Raw genomic sequence first — 22,530 nt, forward strand, 5'->3', positions numbered from 1 at the left:
GATGTCTCCCCATATCCTTGTTGGGCATGACACGGACGAGCCACCGTGTCTTCGTGAAGTTGAGGTCACACGAACCCCCGCGCGAAGCCGCATTGATCACAAAGCTGTCTGGCCTCTCGTGGAAACACTACCTCCACGACCTGAAGCGCGGCGAGATCGAACAAGTGTGTTTGCTTGTGGCTACTGACGCCGCGTCCATCGCGGATGGCCACGTCGATCCTGACGCCTCGGCGTCTGATTCTCGGACGCGGCCCAAGGGAGCTGAATCGAAAACAGCCCGAGAAGCCCGCCATGCTACTCAATCGTTGCCGGCCCTCGAATCATCCGACAATCCTGTTGCTCCTCTCGTCCGCGAATTCGTCGACGTTTTTCCCGACAGAATCCCGGCTGTCCTTCCGCCGGATCGTGATGTCCGACACGAGATTGATCTCGTGCCTGCCGCCAGATTTTCTGCGTTACCAGGCAATGGCCGCTTCCCCGCGACCAAGTCGATGCAATAGGCGCCTTCTCAAAGTCGCCGACAAGCCGACCACATTCGCGAAAGCTTGTCGCCTCACTCCAGTCCTACCTTCTGCGTCAAGAAAGCGACTGGGGGATGGCGGATCGTCCACGCGTTCAACAAGCTTAACAAAGCTACCATTCCGGCGCAAACGCCGATCCCTCGTTAGGATATGGTACAGTACTTGATTCGATGTCGGGCAGTACCACATACAGTGCGATTGATCTGATGGACGGCTTCTATCAGATCTTAACGCGCGAAGACGACGTGCCGATGACCGCTGTCAGCACGCCCAGTGGAATGTTGTGGGAGTGGCTCGTCATGCCGCAAGGAATCAAGAGCTCCCTAGCCACCTTCAGCCGCATGTTATCCAACTTGTTACGCCCGTAACGCGACTTCGCGCCTAGCTACTTTGATGGCATCTTCATTCACAGTCATGCCGAAGCCGGAATGACGGATACCGAAGGACCTCCGTACGGTGCTCGAAGTGATGCGTGAGAACAAGTTGTTTGCCCACTTGTAGAAATGCATCTTCTGTGCTCCCGAGATCCCAGGCCTCGGGAGCTACGTCAGCAAGGACGGTGTCCGCGCTGATCCCGAAAAAGTGGTGGCTATCTGTGCTTGCCATCAGCCCTCTGTGCTTGGCCATCCTTTCAGGATCCAAAACAGCTTCGGCAGTGGCTCGGCCTCGCGACGTACCTCCATCACTACTTGAAGAGCTTTGCAACAACAGTTCGCCCACTGTCACAGCTAATCAAGGCTGACGCCACGTGGATGTGGCGTTCAGAGAACCAGGTGGACTTTGTCGCGGTGAAGACAAGCTTACCCACCGCGCCCGTCCTGATGTTACCCGACCACTCCAAGCAATTCCACGTCGTGTGCAACGCCAGCGGCTTCGCAATCGGCTGCGCGTTGATGCAATTAGATGAAGAGGGACGCGAGCGAGTGGTGAGCTACCAGTCATGCCAATTAAATCCGTCAGAGCGCAATTAACCTGTGCACGACAAAGAGCTCCTGGCCATGCGCTACGCACTGGTCAAGCTCCGAATCTCCCTCTTGGGAGAGCAGACCTTCGTCGTCTACACCGACCACGCGTCGTTGCGAGCCGCAACGAAGGACCGGCATTTGTCCTAGCGCATGGAGCGCTGGCTCTCTCTCTTCTCCGAATACAGCTTCGTCGCTCACTACAAGCCAGGTAAGACCAACATCCTCGCCGACTCGCTCTCGCGTCGGCCATACTACGCGCAATTCGGTCGCTACGCGGTTGGTGATGAGGACGAGGACGAAGGCGCCGTTTGCACGGCTGAAAATATCGCTGCGACTTTCGTCGCAGCGACCAGTTCACTACGTGACTCGATCTCGACCGCGTATGCTTCGGACGCGACATGCTCCGAATTGATCACGTTCATGGTGCGGCGTACTCTCTCTCCACGCAACCGTGCTCGAGTGGGTCGATTCAGCTTACACGACAAGTTGCTGACTTATAGCGTCGACCAAGAGGACTCACCGCGCATCGTCGTCCCTCTGGACGATGATCTACGCGCCCAATTGATTGATGAATTTTATGATTCCCCCAGCGGAGGTCATCTCGGACGCGTAAAGGCCTTCGCGTCGCTTTCTCGCGATTACTATTGGCCGCACATGTACAAGTGGGTGCGGAAGTGGGTCCGCTCATGCGAGGCGTTCCAACGCGTGAGACCTTGACCGTCAAAGCAGGCCCCGCTTCGACCTCTCCCTGTAGCTATGGAGCCATGGTCCTCCGTTAGCATAGAAGTCGTCTTCGGTCTTCCCCGCGACACTCAAGCTCGCAGTGGTATCGCCGTCTTCGTTGATCGCTTCAGCAAGACGGTCCATCTTGCTCCCACTGCTGCCTCAGTCATCGCGCAACAGTACGCTTCGATATGTCTCGACCTCGTATATCGCCATCACGGCTTGCCGACGTCGATCGACTCCGATCGAGATTCCCATTTTACTTCAGCTTTTTGGTAGGAGATCTTCCTGCTTGTTGGGACGCGGTTGAAGATGTCCACCGCGTCACACCCGGAAACGGATGGCCAGACCGAGCGAGCGAACAGAGGTCGAAGACGTTTTGCGGATCTTCGCCACGTCATACACGTCCTGAAGTTCGTTTCTGCCTATGATCGAGCTCGCGATCAATAACGCGGTTTCGGGTCTCACTCTATTCTACGTAAACGACGGGCGTCATCCCCGCGTTCCCGCGCATGGACCGCCCCATTTCAGACGAGTCCAACGACACCGCCGTCACCACAGCTTCAATTTCCGCTGAAGACAGACGTGAGCCTGCTCACGACGCCGCCCCAGCGATCTTGACTGCTGTGACTACCCGGCGCGGAACTGCAGCTACTGTACCCGGGATATTGACACGGGGGGGGGTTCCATCATCTATCGCGGCTTGGACGTATAGGACGCTAATTAACCCGCGTCAGCGTCGCCGCGCGGTCGAATACCATGCCACGCCCGGCTCGGCTGCATCATCCGATCTACCGCCCGCGAGCTTCGAGCCAAGCCCGGAGCCACGGCCGCGTGACGTTGCGGCCGCCCATGACTTCGTCCAACGGCGGGAGTATGTGATTCGCTACGTACGTGATGCAATCGTCACGGCTGTGGACCGTCAGAAGGAGAACGCTGATCAGCGTGGCCGATAGAAATTTGAGAAGTTCGCTGTGGGAGATCGTGCATTGCTATCTACCTCCGGCATTGCACCCACTTCTGTGACAAACTTGGGCGCCAACAAGTTGGCGCCGCGATGTATTGGACCCTTCAAGGTCTTGAAGGCACGAGGCGACGCGTAAACACTTCAAAATTCCTACAGCACTACGCCTCCACCCTACCCTCTATGTCGGCAGACTTCGACGCCACCTCCCGTCGACTATCCCCAGCGACGCCCCGCGTCCGGTCTCCGATGACCATCCCGCGGCGAGTCCGGACGACGCGCGCGGTGGCGCAGCTCCTATTTCTCTCGCTCCAGATACTACACGCGCTGCATCAGCCGGTCGAGGCGCTGCGCGATCGCTGCGTCTTTCAAGCGCCCGTGATCCACCCTTCCAGCGTGACGGTTCCGCTCCTTTTGTCGATAGCGCGGGTCACGTTCTCACATCGGTGATCAAATCCCGGAGCACAAAGATCCTCGTGCTGTGGCCACATCTACGCAAACAGGGCGCCATCCATCCGCTCCATCGTTACCTCGTTCGCTGGCTCGGCCGCATGCCGGATAGCTGGGAGCCTCGCGTCACCCTTCTTACCGACGTTCCGGACTGCGTGGAGGCGTACGAGGCAGCCCTCGTACAGACGGCAGATCGTCACGGGGGTGAGACCGTCCGTCGCGCCTAGCCTCGTCGATGGCCCTCAGATAGCGCCCAATCACGCCTTGGTAATCGCTACAGCGTCAGCGATACGGCGGCATTCCGCTTCGTCGGGCCGCGAGACGCCGCGCTCGCGACAGCACTGACACCATCTTCCCAGTGTGCTGTACAACACTGGTGCCCTCGATCACCGGCCAGCCTGCAGACTTGACCGTCCGGCGCCCCAACGGACAGCAGGGTGTGTGCTTCTTCGCGCGCGACCACCATACGCTCAAACGCGTCACCGCCTTCCTTGTTCCAGCGGTGCACATACGATGTCCAGGCTCTGTCCAGGGACTGGAGAGTCACAGTGGCCGTCGCCGTGACGGGTTTACCTCGCGTCGCTCGGAGCCTTTCGAAGAGCGCCTTCATCTCGGGTCACTGAGCGCGTTCACGGAGGCGCTGCAGTCGTGCAGCGCCCACCTTTCCAGCGACTCCGCATAGGTGGTCGAGTCGTCTTCCTGCTCACTCATGCCGTACGAGTTACTGCGACGCCCAAAACGCAGAATGCTGCGTGCTTTGTGAGTGATGGTATGACGGGTCATCGTCACACATTGTCACCGCGGTGGTCAATCAGCTTATAGAGTACATTTACAGGCTGGCGTGATCTCACGACCACGCCGTAACTTTCAATATCATAGTTCAATTTGCTTGCTTCCTCATACAGTGAATGCTGCGTAGCGGATTGGCGTAGCCCCGTTACAGAAATACTATTATTACTGTTAGTATTGCAAAATTTTAAATTTTAGAAATATAATACGAAGTACTACTGTAGTACTACGTAATATTTAACGTTGCTGTTAGGACAGACAAGCAATAAATGGATGGCCCAAAGTGCAACCGAGAGAGACGACTACTGCTTCATGGACATTGAGAAAGGGTTTACTTTTGCAGCATGTTCAGCCACGGCAAGTGAGTCCAAGCGAAAGCAACGAGAATCGCTATTGGGTCAACTTGCTGAGAGTATAGGTGGCGTAGACGAGTGACCAGCTGGAGATAATACGACCATGTGTGTAATTTTACGAAGCTTGCGCTAGCTTATTATCACTGCTGCGGATGCCAGCCCTGGTACCTTTGTCTTCAATGATGAGCGGCTTCTCGCATTGGGCTTCTTAGCAACATTCACGCAACACATATCACAGAACGTACGCTAAATATTTTGTATCAGTCTGAGGACTATCGACTCAAGTAACAGTTGCGCAATTAAACGTAGTGCACCGCCAATGTAATAAAATTGGTGAGGCTGTCCAGCCAATTTTTTTTACGGGGGCTATATGAAATTAGCGAATCAAATTTTACCATGGTTCAAGTTCAGAACATGCATCTTCCAGATACTATTGAGCTGACTCCTTGAACCTATCTACAAGCATTGTTGCTCCAGGATCCGGTGGTGCACATACTCGAATATTTGGTTTCTTAATCGGCTACATGTACTTGGGAGTCCCAAGTTGGGACTGGGATCGCGATTCGTGGCAAAAAACTTGAACGACTTCACTACATTGTATTATAGATGAGGTCGTTCAGGTTTCAAATGGGTCAATAAGTACAAGTACTGTGGTCGCATCCAATACATGTACGAGTCGGGTAGAACACGGCAACGTTGGACACTGATATGTCAATACTGTCACTTTCTTTTCTTACTGAAAAGTTAAAACTTCGATGCTGCGTTGCAAAGCGAGATGCATCCACAACCTCGCTGACATACAGTGTAGCCTTGGGCTGTGATAGTATCACTGATACTGCTCACTATCCGATACTTTAATAAAGCTACATGTACATGCACAGTAGCGCTGCGTAAGCTGAAAGCGCAATCGAGACGTTTACTGTACCATAACCAGATCTCGATCACGTAGGTGGCCTTTCGAAATCACGCAGGATCTCGCAATCACGCAAAGGCGACCTGCATCTCCGGAACGTTTATCTTTCGCAGTCTGCCCGCATGCCAGCTGTATTATAGCGAGACAGCAAAAGCTGGCCGGGAGGATCAGCGCAACACAGGGGTTAAGCCAGTAAGTTTTCTTACATGTAGAAAATAATGTCGCGGAAGCTCGACGCCAAGCAGAGCAGCGGGTTGTGTCCATGCAACAAGCATCCCCGGGATGCCCGCTCGATGATCCCGAGGGTGTAGCTTCAGACGCAGGTAGAAACGTATGATGGTTCGTCGCAGCAGCAAGTTATTAATAGGCTCGTCACTACGGTACAGTACATGTCCAAGATTGAGCTTCTACACGTCACATCCTATCGACAGTTCGCTGTGTGCATCTGCTCTCGAATTTGGCGATCCATTCTGAAAGCGGGGTTGGCGGACATCGTATGCATTGCGTACTATGCATCCCAGCCGCTGTGCCGTCGATCGCACTGTTGAGTGATGCAAAATACGGTATGATCCGCCGCGTTTCTCTTAGTGCAAAAGGTTTTCCCCTCCCGTCATTGCCCCTCCCCTCCGGTGTTCATTCTGTTGGTCCAGCTTGCAAGACTTGCTTTAAGTAGGCACTAGGCTATGTTAGTCCCGGCGTTGCATCTGTTCCAGGAGAGATGACCTGTCGAAACCACTCACACCGACACAAAAGGTGCTTCCACCACCACACACCTCAGTGACTGCTAGAAACGATAATGCATTTGATCAGGTTCTGTTTAACCTGCTATTTACGTTTCAGAGTGTTAATGTAGGCTGCACTTGCAATATTGCTTCATTACTGTAAATAGCGATGCGACTATTTATTTAATACTACGTAGTTTTAAAGTGATTTGTTTTCTTCCAATCAGAGAGCTTAAATTGCATCCCGGTTGTCTAGCCTCCCTTGGCCCCAGCTTTTCTACCATTTTCGAACTGGTGACCACCAGCACAACCCTCTCCTCGCGACCCCCCAACCGATGGCTCTTACTCGCGCCTCCGTCGCCGCTGGGCGCATGCAGGCCGCCTCGCGGTGTCCGTTCATGCATGCGCTTCCCACGGCCCGCGCCGCTCTGCTGCCTAACATCTCGCAGCTGGCCAAAATGTGCCCGCACATGTCTTCGGTCATGGGCGCGGCGGCTGCTGGCGGCTCCAAGGGCTCGCAGGCCCACGCGACGTCCACCACGTCGGATGCCACTCTTAAGCGCATCTCTGAACTCAAGAAGAAGGCACTGCAGCAGAAGGCCACGCAGCTTGGTGGCCCCAAGCCGTACTCGTCGGCTATCGCACGATTCCCCACAGCCCCTACCCGTCAGACACGTGTCGGCGGCATGTCAGCCTCGCAGTACGAGAATGGCTTCGCACAGACTATCGACACTATCAAACGTGAGGGACGGTACCGTCTATTCGCCGACCTGGAGCGCAAGCGCGGCAAGTTCCCACGGGCCACACACCACGAAGACTCCGGTAACACCAAGGAGGTTGTGGCCTGGTGCTCAAATGACTATTTGAGTATGGGCCAGCATCCTAAGGTGATCTCAGCCATGGAAGAGTATCTAATGAAGTCCGGGGCTGGCTCGGGCGGTACTCGTAACATCTCGGGTACCAACCACAACCACGTTCTACTGGAAAAAGACCTGGCCGACCTGCACCAACAGGAGTCTGCACTTCTCTTTACCTCCTGCTACGTGGCCAACGACAGTGTGATCAGTACACTCACCAAAATCTTCCCAGACATTGTCATGTTTTCCGACAGTCTGAACCACGCCTCCATGATCCAGGGCATCCGTCACAGTGGCGCGAAGAAGTTCATCTACAAGCACAACGATATGAAGGATCTAGAGGAGAAGCTCAAACTCGCCGACCCTAACGCCCCCAAACTTATTCTCTTTGAGAGTGTCAACTCTATGGAGGGAACTGTGGCGCCTCTCCACGAGATCTGCGACCTGGCTGACAAGTACGGGGCCATGACCTTTAACGACGAGGTGCACGCCGTGGGCCTGTACGGCCACCGCGGCGCTGGCGTCGCTGAGCGCGACCACTGCCTCGACCGCATAACCATGGTTACGGGTACCCTCGCGAAGGGTTACGGTATCATGGGAGGTTACGTTGCGGGCAATGCCGCATTGGTGGACGCCATGCGCTCCTGCGCCTCGGGCTTCATCTTTAGCTCGTCGATGCCTCCCATGCTCGCTGCCGGGGCTCGTGCCTCGGTTAACCACTTGAAGGAGAGTCAGGTGGAGCGCGCGACGATGCACGCTCGCTCCCAGGAGCTCAAGAACAAGCTGGTGGACGCAGGTTTCCCTCTCTTACCGAGTGTGAGCCACATCATCCCGGTAATGGTTGGAGACGCTGTGAAGGTGAAGGAGGCCTCGCGTATCCTCATGGAGAAGCACCGTATCTATGTGCAGCCTATTAACTTCCCCACGGTGCCTCGTGGCGAGGAGCGTCTCCGTCTGACGCCCCTACCGACCCACTCGGATGCTATGGTGGAGGACCTCATGACTGCTCTGGAGGATGTATGGACTACCCTCGACCTACCACGTCACTTTGTGCCGAAGGGCGAGTACCTGCCCAAGGTGGAGTGGGCCAACTCGCCTCTGGAGATCGCGGGGGAGTTCGTGGTCGAGTCGGCCCAGGAGGCTGCCTGCGCTGCCTAAGTGCACCGTGCGGTAAGCCTCACACTCCCAATGGTGTAAGAAGCCGATGGCCGCTGCCGCGTATCAAAACTCACACAAAAGTCTATGCGTAACCACACTAGGATGACAAAAGGAAGAGCTTAAGTCTCGGTTTTAATGTATCCGCCCCTGCATCTCTAATATAGAGAGCGGTAATGGGAAGTTCCATCCTGTAACTTTGTCTTTTTAAAACTGCATCGATCTTATCAGTCGTCAGCTCGATTGAGACTTTTATATAGCCAAGATCAAGAGTGGCGACACAAATGAGTCTTAATTCCATCGAGAGACGTCTCTTTCTTCAAAAACACACTCAATGTATGTCAAAGCTCGGTGTGTGTGAAATATATCTTGGAAGCCACTGTCAATGATCGCAGTCGCGGTGGCTCTGACGTGTACCATTACGGACTCTAGCTCTGTAGTGCTGTAATTTGTGGTGTTATTGTGCATCAATAGGTAAGATACTTCGAAGTTTTTTTTTAAGACAGGAGCGATCATGTCTTCCTCACAAACTCTTGTCGGTAGGAGCTGAGTAGTTTTGGATTGCCAGGCTAGCTTCCACTTTGCCTGGATCAAGGAGCATGAACGTACAGATTGATACAATTCTCTAGATTTTGTTATTATTTGTTGCTTTTCTGTACCCCGAAACTATGAACGCCCATCGAACGTGGAAATACGTGACGCTGGACGCCACGGGGACGTTGTTGCGGCCAGCGGAGCCTCCCGGCGTGACCTATTTGCGTTTCTGGGAGGCGACCTCGGGTCAATCGTTCTCCTCGTCACGCCGCGCCGCGTTGGGTGCCGCGCTCACGTCGAATTTCCCGTCCGAATTCAGTCTCCAGTCACGTCGCCGACCTAATTTCGGGTCGGACGGCACAACTGCGTCTGCTTTCCCGTGGTGGCGCGAACTCATACTCAACGTGATGACGCGCTCTGACGTTGCCGTCAACGCCGAGCTCAGCGAACGTTTTACGCGGGATCTGTACGCGCATTTCGCCCGTCCTGAAGCTTGGACGGTATACGACGACGTGCGGCCGACACTCGAGAAGCTACGGACGTTGAACGTGCCTATGGGCGTCATATCGAACTTCGACGAGAGACTGGAGCCGCTGCTGGCCGACCTGGAGCTTAGAAGCTTCTTCGACGTGGTCACGACGTCCTTCAGCCAGCCACACATGAAGCCACACACATCCATTTTCCTCTCAACATTTAAACAGATGCAAAGAGAGGAAGGAGACGTAGAACCCAGCAGGTTTTTGCATGTAGGAGACCACTTGTCTAAAGACTACAAGGCGGCGAAAGACGTGGGTGCGCACGCTCGCTTAGTATGGAGAAACAAGCAGACAGCGCCACCTCCAAACGTGCAGGTGATTAAGACTTTGCTCGAGATTTGACTGTAAATTTTAAAGTGAAAGCTAACATTAAAAGTGAAATTGAAGGAATTTCAAGCCGAATTCCGATCTTAAGCAATATTTTAAAATTCAAGGAATTTTTCAAGGATTTTAAATATTGCTTTAAGATCGGAAGACGTTTTTTAAAGTGAGAAAGTCGTTTGAAACCACCGACGCCTTGACGTGTCGAGTTGCCATCTCGGAATACACGTCGGAAGACTCAAAGGAGACTTTGGAGACGATGGAGACGTCGGAGCTCCATGCTGCGAATGAAGACGTCGTTCAGGTGGTGACAGAGCTGCGACGAGATTTTGACGGAATGTGTGTGTCAATTGCGAGTGAACTTGCGGTCTGTGATGACCCAACGCGGTGGCTCGATCTGTTGACAGCTGTCGTAGTCGAAGACCGTGCGCCGGAGCTGACAGAACGACTGGAAATGGATTTCTTGCCTCAGATTGTGCAGATTCTACTGGGAAAATCGCTCGAGTCGGGGGTGGAGAGAGTCCACAAGTTTCTGCAATGGACTCTCGAAAATGTCAAAAAGGGTCTGAAGCAGGGAGATGTTTCTCGACTGTCGTGTCTCGCTCGGATTCTGGATGGACACCGCAGATTTTACTTGTACCACGGCACTAGCAACGATACGAGTGAGACAGAAACCCGGGAAATCTCTGACCAAACACGGAGATTTATTGTCCGACGGAGTTCGGAATACACGTCTCGGTATTTCCTGCACAACCTCGAATATTGGGGGCAATTGGACGGATTCTCCGTACTCCTCGATGTTCTACAAACAGATACATCGTTTGAAGTGCTGCAGTGTGTTCTACGCACTCTGTACGACGTAAAAGATCACTTGAACTCGGAGTTTTTGGGCGTATATTTTCCGAAATTGACGAATTCCGTATGCACTTTCATGCAACATTTACCGTCTGCCGATTTCTACGCGCTATCTCGTGATTCGTTATTAGAGGTCGTGCAGGTCATGGAGCTGCTACTAGTCAAGATCGAACATGGCGCGAAGCAACCGACAGCAATGACAGAACACGTATCTTTACGTGAAATCTGCGAACAGCGAGTACAGATTCTTCGCCTTGAAATATCTATGCGATTTTTCCAGAGCACGTCCTTGGAGAAACGCATCTACGGATTAACCGAGATCGTGGTGATCATCACGCGGCTATACAACGATCAGATACAGGAACAGACCGACCCCACGGCCGCCTCGCTGTTGGCTACCTTGGATTATCTGGTCAACTGGATGCACGACAAGCGGCTCATGCAGGAATTACTGGGCGAGAAGATGCACGTCGAGCTGATTAAAAGATCCACGTCGCTTTTCCAGTTTGTATCGGAGCTGGAAGTCCTGCCGACTGAGTGGATTGACTTGGTATGGAGCTGCTACCACGCAGAAGCTGACGACGCGCAGGAATCTCGTCCGGTGCAGAGACGCCACGAAGCTTTTCGCTCGACAATTCACGATTTGCTACTGGAAATGGCAACGTTCATGGAAAATCCGTCGCTTCTCCACTTGGTTCGCCGGATTGAATCTGTGAAAGCCAAGTTAGACTCGAACCAACTGGGACTCCTAGCCGCGATCGCTGCTCGCAGATTTCTCGCATTTGAAGATGCTAGAACGTCGCTACGACAGCGGATTTTAATGCACTTGTGGTCGACGGTGCTTCCCTATGTGAGATCGGAGGATTTTCAAGACGAGATTTTGCTTCGTATGCATGAGATACTCCGGCTAGAAGCGACAAGTGAGGACGAGACTGAAGTCAAGTGCAAGTGTGCGATGCTAGACGAGTTCCTTGGATTGTGTATGGATAATATCCGTCGACGCGAAAATCTAGGGATTTCTCTGAAGCTGTTCACTCAATTATCTGCTCTGGCTGTCGAAGTAGGCATTATCGTGGCGGAAAGTAGTGACGCGTACGTTGGCGTCTTGTTGAGCGAGACTGTGGACTACAAGGAAAGAATTCGACAGAATCTAAACATGGTGGATTTTCTGCACCTAATGGATGATGCACGAGAGAAACTTTCGATTTTGACAAATCACGTAGGTGAGGTCAAAAATCGACTTTTGGCGCTCCGAGCGGCGTGGATTTTAGACGCAGCTGACGACAACGAATCCTCGTTCACTGAAGAACAGCTGAATAAAGTGTGGGAGCTCATGATCGCTGACGCGTTTCTATCGGACGAAGCCGCTCTTTGCTTCCAGTGGATCGAACTTTGTCTGAACACGCCAGTTGAGAAAAATCCGATCATAAAGAACGCGGATTCCCGCGCTCTGATGCCTCTCAGTATCGCGGAATATCTGCTCACAACCAAGTTTGCCACATTATCTAACGACCACATCACATTATCCACTTTATGCTGTTTCCACAGTATTTTCCGTCGAATTAACAATCTGAAAGGAGGGTTGCAGATTTTCACCGCTTCAGGTGAAATGTCGTCTCCTACGACTAGTGACAAAGAGGAATCCGTGGAGCTGATGACGGGGCAACCGCTTGTTGGCCTGGACGAGCTATGGCAACTCGCTGTTCGAGCGACAGACGCTGCAGTCGCAGAGGAGATTATCGCGTTACTGGCGAGTTTCCACTTGGCTTTTACACCCGAAATCCGACAAACGGAGCTGCCATTCCAGTGTAAAATGCGGTTTATCGAGAAGTGCATGGGGTTTATCGCGACAGCTAAGAAAGGAGCCGAGCTGGTGTCAGATGCAGACAATGATAAAAAATCCAAGGACGTGGCGATTGTCAATCGCTGTGTGGATCTATTGCGCTATTTCTTAGAAGCGTGTAAGGTTGAAGACGACGCTGCTTCGAAAGATGAAGAAGATTTGCTTCGGAAACTGGAAAGTGAAGCTGCGAGGGAAGAGAACCAGAAAGCGCCGAAGATTTTCCCGCTGGAACATCTGGAGGAGCGGCTGCCATATCTGGAAATGTATCCGTCTCCCATGAAAGATTCCCAATCTGAAGCAGCTAAAATCGGGTATCCAACAGGCCGCAGACCCAGTTGGACGTTCCGTCAGCAGCATGCGTTGTTGGATGTTATCGTTGACGCAAACGAAGAAGCAGAAGTGGAAGAATCTGCGTCGACGGAAGCAGATAATCTGCCACCGAAGATAGATATTTTACTGAAGACAGAGAGTCCAGCCAAACCGAGTCTGCGCTCTTCGTGTGCACGAGCAGATTTGAGCTATCCACAAGCTTCTTCTCCGCAGCGCGGACCAAACTTGCGACCTGAAGACGTTGATCTAGCGATAACGGATTTTACCAACAAAACTCCATCGGATTCGACGACAAAATCCACGACGATCAAGACGACATACGGCGCTGTGAGCCAGATTCTAGCGAACCAAGGCTCGTACTTTAACGTTTTACTGCAACTTGTCGACTGGAACGAGACGACGTCGCAGAGGACGTGGGATTTACTGTGTCGCTTACCCACAAACAACGAATTACTCCGCAGAATGATCCACTTGCGTCGTGCAGAGAACGAGGAAGCGGATTGGTCGGATTTGTTGGATAGTTCAAATATCCATCGACTGCTGTACGCTCTCCGATTAGTGGAAGCGTTGTTGATACCAATTGAAGCCACGAACAAAGACGAACTCAATTCAGGACGACGACAGTGGAGAGAGCGCTTTGTCCGGTTGGGAGGAACGAAACATCTGTACGAGACGTTGTTGCAATGGCCGGAAGAACAGATTTTTGATCGAGACTCGGTTTCGTCTCAGTACGCTCAGAATATCCGCGCCACTTGCCTCGCCGCTGTCATGCGTGTGCTCAACTACTTTTTCTACTGGAATCGACAAACTATCGAGCGAGGTCACGCGTCTCCGTTTGATGTACGACTGCAGTTCTCGACTTTCCCAGAGTTCGTAAAATCCATTGAACTCTCGTCAATGCTGCGAGTTGTAGTACAGCTAACGGCGAGATTTTCTTCGCAAAAATCCGAGAGTAAGGCCCCGTTTTCTGACGAAGCAGCCGAGGCGGTGTGCTGTGGAGTGCAGCTGTGCTGCTCAATTATTCGCTTCGAACCGCATCTAACGAGCCAGGTATTTAATCCGAACATCGAGGACGGAAAATCCAGTGAAATGTCTGCATGGCTAAAGTCGCTGCTGGTGGATTGTCCCTCTAAATCGACGAGAGGACAGGCACTCCTTACACTATCCGAGATGGCTACGGCATTCGGCTTCATGGATTCTTCCTCCACTCGAAGTATCTTCGAGCTGCTTGTGGGCTCGGCGTGTTATCTGGTCTCGGATGAATGTTTTAGTGAGAAAATCTACAACTTCTCCGTCCTGGAGGAGTTATTTACGTTCTGTAGAGTACTTCTCGGATACTGTAGGCGCGTTCAAGAGCAAAAATCCGAGGATTGCTGCGATGCTGTAGCTGAGACATTGGTACGAAAACAGATTCCTGCTCGTCTTGTGGAGAATCTATGGAATATCGTGAACGAACGACAAGCTGCGACGGCGAGAAGTATCCGAAGCCAAGACGAGGGGATTCTGGGTGGATTTTTACAACTCTTAGCGTTGCTCGCTAGTATCTCAGTCAAGACACGGGCAGCAATTCTCGCATGCCGTATGAAGAGTTCGAGTGGAGGCGGTGAACATTTTATCCAGTTCATTCTTAAAAATCTGCTTTTTGGAGACAAAAAATCCGGAATCGACCGTCCTCTTTGCAGAGCCAGTTCAACGCGTGAAGTCGCTCAAAGATTGCTGCTAAACGTGGCATTCCCTGGCACAGAAGAGCATTGTGAGACTCATGACGATACGTTGATCTTGTTGGATTCTCTGCGAGAGTCTCAAGCGCGGGTGCTGGAGACGATAAATCTCGCCGGTCGACAGTGGAATTACGCCCCCGCAGACTCGTTTCTGGACGTGAACACACCGCACGTTGGGCTGGTGAATCCTGGTTGTATTTGCTACATGAACTCGCTGGTTCAGCAGCTTTTCATGATGCCGAAATTCAGCGAAGGACTCCTCGCTTTGGATTTTCCACAGATAATATCCGATCAAAAATCTCCGTGGCAAGAGGAAGTTGAACAGCTTCAGAGATTATTTGTCTCCCTTGCATACACAAATCGTCGCTCGTGTGACCCCGTCGCCTTCGCTCGCTCGCACAAAGACATGGACGGGAACGCGACGGATGTCCACATTCAGATGGATGCTGACGAGTTTTTCAGTCTGCTTTTGGACCGTCTGGAGATGTTTATCCGTCCAAAATCCATGGATTCTTCCGAAGCCAAGACAGAAGATTTCATGGCGCACTGCTTCGGAGGCGTGTTAGTCAACCAGATTTTAACTCAGCAAGGGAATCTGTCGGAGCGCGAGGAAAAGTTCTTCGCGTTGAGCGTGGAAGTGTCCAAAAAACGTCATTTGTCCGAGTCTCTGGAACTTTATGTGCAGGGCGAGACGCTGGAGGGAGAGAACGCCTACTTCTGCGAGCGCGAGCAGCGGAAAGTGTCGGCCACCAAGCGAGTTTGCATCAAGAAGCTCCCTCAAACTCTGGTGTGCCACCTGAAACGCTTCGAGTTTGACTACGATACGATGGAGAAGATGAAGATCAACGACTATCTCGAGTTTCCCATGGAGATCGACATGTTCCCGTACACCAGCGACGCCGGAGCAGATAGTGGTGATGGAAAATCCATCATGTACGATCTGGTAGGCGTGGTGGTGCACTCGGGGACGTCCGATACTGGTCACTACTACTCGTTTATCAAGGACAGAGAGGCGACGGAAAATCCGCGATGGCTCGAATTTAATGACGAGATTATCCGTGAGTTCGACGTCGAGACAATGGGCGAAGAATGCTTTGGAGGCGAAGAAGTGGCTCAGAAATGGAACGCTATCCAAGGAACGTACTCGCCTCTTGTGCATATGAAGAGGAGAAGCGCGTACATGTTAATCTACGAGAGACGATCCGAAGAGATTTTATCTGTGGATTCTGAAAAATCCACAGTGTCGAGTCAAGTGCAGATTCTTGCAGATCAGATTATGCAGGTAAACGCACGATACGAAGGCGTAGTGAACGCGTTCGCCCCCAACTATGAACAGTTTATAAGCGACTTGGTGGACAGTGCGACTCGTTCGGAATGTAGTCCGGAAGTAGCGAGAAAAGCCTGTCAAATCGGATACCAGTTTGTGTTCGGCATCGGCTCACTACGTTGTCGCACGACGGATTCTTCGTCGGCGTCGAGCTCAAGCGTGTTTAGTCGCAAGATCAGCGCGCGTGTCGTGTTATACTTGGCTGGGTATGGGAAGAGTCCAAGCAGCGACGACGACGACGAGCGTGTGAACTTGAGCAAGTGGATTTTGACGGAAACTGTAGCCCCTCCCAACAATTCGCTGTCCAACTCGGCAGCTCTGGAACGTCAACGTACGTGGCTATTTGACACATTATTTCTCACATTTGAGGGCCAAGAACTGGCAGATTGTTGCTTCCAGATCCTCTTGGCTGCTGTGAGAGTTCTTACGTGCGAAATGACAAAAGCTCCGGAAGCCGACGAATCTCTTGTGGATTTTCTTCAAGAATCCATGAATCTACTCTACTCCCGAGAACCGCATCTCGACGTGAGCGACCCAGTCTCTGGTTGCGTCTTGACACTGTCGATGGATGCGAGAATGACGGCAACGAAGCAACTGGGCGCGTTTTTCGACAAATGTATCGGCGAATCCAGTGAAAATCCAACACTGATTTGTCGATTGTTCCTAGAAAAACTCCAGTTTTTCAACCACTTTCTGCTGTCCCTACAGACGCCTGTTACACCTTCCGATGTCATCGCTAGCTCCTCTGTATCGTCCCGAGGAATCGCGCCTTTGGCGATCGAAACGAGGTCTGCGACTCCTGTCCGCGAGCACGATCTTCGCGTTGCCATATTTTATCTGGAGATGAAGCTGCTTCGCAAAATGCTAGAAGCGTATGAATCTGAGTCTTTATCGATGGATACTACACCACTTTTCAACCACGCAGCGCTGAAGAACACGGTTTTATTCGGGTTAGAAGACATTATCCAACCTCTATTGACCCGCGTTATGTTCGAAAGTGAAAATCCAAAGTGTGACCGACTGGTGTCTCTACTCGTTGGCGTCTTGGAAGAAGTGAAAGATACCCACGCGGATAAAGTGCTGGCTGTATTTGCGCGACTACTAGACGAGGAGGAAGAGAGATCGAAATCCTTCGAAGAAGATAAGTGGACTCTTCATCGACATGTCTTCTCTCCGACGAGGGGAATTTTAGAGAGTGTCACGTATTATCGAGATCACGGTTCGCGTGAGTACACGCATTTACTATTGGAGTTTGTGGTTCGCCGTGCCAGCACGTCCTCGACGCTTCGAGAGTTGTTCAAGCGCGACGCGAAGATCAGCAACAGTGTGAGCTGGATCCCTCAATGGCTAGTCGATCGTCTGGATTCGGACGGTAACATCCGAGAAAAAATCCGTGAAAACGAAGATACCCAGAAACTTTTCGCGGATATTGAGATAGCTTTTGGAGTGACAATTCCAGTATATTGCCAAGATACTCACGAAGCGGAGGCACTCCCTCCTATTGCAGCCGAAGACGTCCTCTTGGAGGCACTGGAGCTCAAGGAAAACCAGTGCGATAAACACAGGGATCGTGGCTCGATAAGACGGGCCACTATTGGGGGTATTCGACAGCTAAAAACGGGTAAAAGCGACGAGATCAGACCGGAACACGACGACTCGGAGGCGGATTCGTGGCAACTGCAACGGCCACGTGAAGATCTGTCGACGCTGCTCCGGATCAATCTGGATACGACGCAGCACAACGCTCGAGAGGCCTAGAAACATAAGACAACAAAGCTGTATTCTTAACACGGTTCTTGCCTGAGCTTATCCTGTTTTATCCTGTATATTCGTCGCTTTGACTACTTCGCGAACTTCTGGCTCCTCCGCTTTGTGGCCGTTTGTTTGGATTATCGCGACTAGCTGAACTGGTACGGATTTTACATCTGGTGCTGACGTTAGCCGACGCACAGCGCTTGAGCTTTGCAGCTCTAGAATCCAGCTTCGAGCTGGATATTAAGCTGCTTCTGGATGTTGCCGAGCGACGTAGCGATGGATGTCGGGACTGTGCGGGGAAACATCTGGCCGTCTCGCTATTATCTGCACAGGCAGAAAAATACAAAAGACGACTACGCGGTGACTTGGCAGCGAGTTCATCTCCCTCCCGGTTATTATCCACGTCTTCACCTCCCAGACTTGATACCGAGAGGCAGGTAGACACAGGAGATCGTGGAGTTTCGTCTAAAATCGATGAAAACCCGTCCACAATCCAGGGTCCAACAGGGGAGAGCGCGTTGGATTCCACGTCTCGGTCACTGTCAACATCCACCAAGTAGAGAAATCCGTCGCCACTGTCGTCACATTCACGTCCTTTCTGCGAGCTTGTAGACGTGGGTTTTGGCCGATCACGTGGATTCTGGGCCGGTTTCTCCCTGACACGGAAAGTTGAGCTGGAGTTGGGTCTAGATCTAGAACGTAAGGTGCTAAAATCCAGCGAGGAAATCTGGTTACCGGTGGCTCTACTATTAATACCCCCAGATTTGACTGTAGCATCGTAGATAACAGCCGGAACAGCTATCTGAAGTGCGTTTTCCGCCATTAATCGATGCAGTTGAGAGCTCGAAAGAGGACGCTGCAAAGCTCGACCGTGAGTTGATTCACTAATTGTCGCAGGTGTTTTCGACGAGACGACGGCTTCCATCTTCTCTATCGGATTTTTCAAGTGTTTGCGTCGACGATTCTGTTGACATGTAGATTTTTCAACGATTTCTAAATTTTGTTTCAGAAAAACTTGGTCGCGTAGCTCGCGAATTATCTGTTCCAGCTCTTCATCCGTGCGATGTAGAGGCGACGTATCCAGCTCCATTATTGCCGTTTGAGTGATAGTCCGATACGGATTGTCCAGCTCATCATTGCGCTGGTTTACGGTGCTCTTGTGGCGGTCTTCTCCCGTAATTGGACCGTACACGCTCTTTCCAGCGCACACGATTAATGGCGTCGACTCTGGCTCCGATTCCAGAGAAGGAGGCGAGATTTCTTCCACTGCAAAGCACAAGGACTTGAGTCTTTGTTTGGAGTGCGCATTGCTCCCGAGAATGCGTCGTCCTTGTCGTTTCTTCACACGAACTCGGGGGTGGGGATTCGATGGCGGATTTCCAAACGCAGAAGCTGTCAACGGCGCTAAGGGCTCTTGGTAGTAATAGTAGCTGGCATTTTCGTCGCGTGAAGCTAAAGTGTACGCTGAAGCTCCAACGCCGTTGCCAGAACTTCGCCACCGCATGAGCTTGATAAAATGTTGGTAGAAAAAAAAACTTACTTGAAAAAAACTATTTATAAAAACTACCTAATAAAAAAAAGAACAATATGATAACTTAAATCAGTAGAAGTAGGAGTCCACATTACGCTCATAATCTTGCAGCATCTCCAAGATATCGTCAGCCACAGGGGGTTGACGTGGCGGTCGATAAGCGAATGGGTCTCCTCCAAGTGGTAGAAATGGTGGAGGCATGAGGACGTGCAGTGGATGCGCTGGAACTCTTCCACTCCACCAGTGTCTCTGAGGGTGGAACAGATGCTCATAATGCAGACGCTGGTACTCCTGTCTGTGTCGTTCCCATGTCTCCAGCAGCTTCTGCTGAGTCCAATTGGACATGTACACAGCTTTCGGGGACTCAGATCGCAACGGCGGGAAGTCTACACGAAGGCACTTCATTGATGAGGACAGAAGTTTAGCTAAAGGTGGCAGAAGGCACAGTTCGTACCACGTCCAAGGAGCTGCTGCCACATTTCCAAAGAGTCTTGAAGTTGATGCAGATACTACAGTCACACAATCACAATACAGTTAAGTGGTACGTTGAAGTGCTGTACTTCAAACTTGTCGTACCTTGCTCGTCTGAGTGACGCGACAGACTTCAGGAGCACTCAGAAACACGCCAATTCGTACGAGAAGTGCCTCTGGAAGGCGACTGAGTTCTGCATCGGAAGCGACTGCGTTGGTGTCACCCGAGAACTCTGGGAACAAGTTGCGCTCCAGTCTGTTGGCAAAAAATAAAAAAACTTTAATTTTTTTATCAGATTTTTCAATAAATTGTGACGCACCTCCAGCGAAGTATTTCCAAATTACATTGCCACGTATCCATGATCAACACACATGCACGTCCTTGGTCGCTATCGTCTCGATGTCGTGGTTTCACAAACTCGGAAATTCTACATAAAAAATGTGAATAATAACCACATTTTTTTTTATCTGAGACCGTCAGATGGGCCTACTTGAGACGGAGTTGGACACTCTTGGAGCTCGATACGAAGTGCACGAACAATTTGCTGCCCACTAGCAGCCCACGCACGTGGACGTCTGCGTCTTCTTCGGCTGCTTCGGACAGTTGGTAGCGCAGTGTTGGGAGGAGATTCACATCCCCCACGAAGCTTTCGAGGAGACGGTTCGTATCCGTCTCGACGTCACGCGCAGCCCACCCGTGCTCCTTCAGTAGTGTGTGCGTCATCCAGAGCAGTGCTCCAGCCGCAGAGAAGGCACTCATGTTGTAATACAGGACGTGTTGATTATTCGAGACGGGAATATATTAGCCAATTACAAGCGTCAAATTCTTGATTCAAAGAGAATTGTTTTTTCTTAAAAGTGCTACTATAAAAAAGAGGAGGGAGCTCAAGGTACCAATATTTAGAAAAAGGGTAATATGGTGTACCCAAATTCTTTTTGCGTGTTTTTCATTGTTAGAATTTGTTTCCCGTAATGGAACTCTTTTTGCACGTCCTATCGGCATGGCGGTGTTGATTACTATTAATAGAAGTTCTCTATTGGCGAGGCTCCCCCGCAGCCATCACTAAATCCTACTGGTACGCCAAAGGCTTTGGCGGCCAAAGCAGGTTTTCGACCTTTGTTCTAGCTGCATTGATTCACTTGTAAACTGCACTGGTATGTAAGCGTCTGCACCTGAAGCAAGAAACACAGAGCACTCGAAGTTGGTGGGAAAGGCAGCTTGTGCTGCTGTTTGTATTTTGTGAAGTGAGCTCTAGCATTTTCTCTCTCTTTCTTCGTCTAGCTCAATTTCCATCATTATGGTTTTCTCACTACTTTCCTCACCTTTTCCAACTGTCTCAGTGACACACCCTCTTCAACAAAACCTTGTTTAGTCGGTTCGGCACCAACCGTGAGGACCAGTACATCACAACAGCCCCACCTACTGGTTGTCATCGCTGTGCCGACCACCCGTGGACTCGAAGGTCTCCTTCGAAATCAAACCCATAGCGCTGCGGTGCTGTTCAAGGTTCGCCCTTGGTAGTGGCTTTGTAAAAGCATCAGCCACATTTTCAACGCCGGGTACTCGCTTCACATCGATTTGCTTCAACTCTATACGCTCACGCACAAAGTGATGACGAACATCAATGTGCTTCGTTCGACTGTGAAACTCAGGGTTTTTTGCGAGCTTCTTCGCGCTTTCATTGTCCACGAACACATCAGAGGGTTTCACTTGCTTCACTTTCAACTCTCTCAACATCTGGCGCAGATGCACAACTTCCTGCACTAGCAGACTTAGTGCCATATATTCAGCCTCCGTCGTGTGCAATGCCACAGTCCTCTCCGTCTGACTACACCACGAAATCGTACTACCACAAAACTGCGTCAAATATCCTGCAACTGACTTGCGATCATCAACACGATTCGCAAAGTCAGCATCGGCAAAGGCCTGAAGGTGGTGCGTCAACTTTTGCCTTTCCTGCACGCCACCAAGACACAATCCCCACTCAGCTGTCTCTTTCAGGTACCGCAGTCCACGTTTCGCTGCACGCCAGTGTAAAATACCTGGGTTCTCCAAGAACTGACTGCACTCACGAACCATAAATGCAAAATCTGGCCGGGTGCCCAGCATTAGATACATCAAACTTCCAATGACCGCTCGATATGGCTTAGTCTTCATCAGCTCTCGTTCGTCATTAGTTGTAGGACACATTGACTTTGACAACTTTAAACTCACATCACTGGGAACTCTGCATCCATTACACTTGGCCATGTCAAAACGCTGCAATACTTTCTCGGCATACTTCTTTTGATTGATGAACATCGTTCTTTCTTGCCTGTTGCGTGTAATCTCCCAGCCAAGAATGTAATGAATCGGCCCCAAGTCTTTCATCACGAAGCGTCTGAAAAGCATCTGCTTCATGACGTTCATCATGGCCTTTGTCGGCGCAAACAGTATCAGGTCGTCAACGTAGATAGAGATGAACACCAGCCACCCGTCGACAGCCTTCACTGCCACGCATGCCTCACACTGCATTAGTGTGTAGCCCTCGCTCTCTAGGAAATCCTTCAGCAATCTGAACCATACGCGAGGAGCCTGCTTCAAGCCGTAGAGGCTTTTCAACAGAACACACACAAAATCCTCTTTTCCTTTCACTTCATAGCCTTCGGGCTGCTCCATGTAAACCGTCACGTCGATGCCTCCGTTGAGGAAGGCAGTGGTGACGTCCATCTGGTCTACCTCGTAGTCCCAAATGGATGCTAGCGTGAGCAAGATGCGCAAAGTTTCCAATCGCACCACAGGCGAGTAAACTTCAAAGAAATCAATACCATAAATCTGCATGAAGCCCTTGATGACGAGCCTTGCCTTGAACCTGTCAATGTCTCCGTTTGCATGATACTTCACTCGAAACACC

The 22,530-nt window shown here is 51.3% G+C and overlaps 3 protein-coding genes across 3 annotated transcripts; 2 read left to right on the forward strand and 1 right to left on the reverse strand.

Annotated features, from left to right (window-relative positions):
• Positions 1-6,698: 6,698 nt before the first annotated feature.
• PITG_17790 (5-aminolevulinate synthase, putative) lies at positions 6,699-8,526 on the forward strand (the record flags this gene model as incomplete). The annotated part of the gene is made up of 1 exon (XM_002896591.1): positions 6,699-8,526. The coding sequence occupies one exon, from the start codon at positions 6,736-6,738 to the stop codon at positions 8,413-8,415; it is 1,680 nt and encodes a 559-aa protein (XP_002896637.1).
• A 554-nt stretch (positions 8,527-9,080) lies between these two features.
• PITG_17791 (ubiquitin-specific protease, putative) lies at positions 9,081-17,329 on the forward strand (the record flags this gene model as incomplete). Its single annotated transcript, XM_002896592.1, has 5 exons — positions 9,081-9,791; positions 10,108-12,239; positions 12,288-14,170; positions 14,639-17,229; positions 17,318-17,329. 5 exons carry the CDS (start codon positions 9,081-9,083, stop codon positions 17,327-17,329), a joined length of 7,329 nt encoding a protein of 2,442 aa, XP_002896638.1.
• A 658-nt stretch (positions 17,330-17,987) lies between these two features.
• PITG_17792 (F-box protein, putative) lies at positions 17,988-20,396 on the reverse strand (the record flags this gene model as incomplete). Its single annotated transcript, XM_002896593.1, has 6 exons — positions 17,988-17,998; positions 18,046-18,900; positions 19,261-19,551; positions 19,620-19,674; positions 19,742-19,892; positions 20,128-20,396. 6 exons carry the CDS (start codon positions 20,394-20,396, stop codon positions 17,988-17,990), a joined length of 1,632 nt encoding a protein of 543 aa, XP_002896639.1.
• Positions 20,397-22,530: the final 2,134 nt, after the last annotated feature.

Source organism: Phytophthora infestans, genomic scaffold (genome assembly GCF_000142945.1).
Source record: "Phytophthora infestans T30-4 supercont1.56 genomic scaffold, whole genome shotgun sequence".
Classification (NCBI taxonomy): Eukaryota; Oomycota; class Peronosporomycetes; order Peronosporales; family Peronosporaceae; genus Phytophthora; species Phytophthora infestans.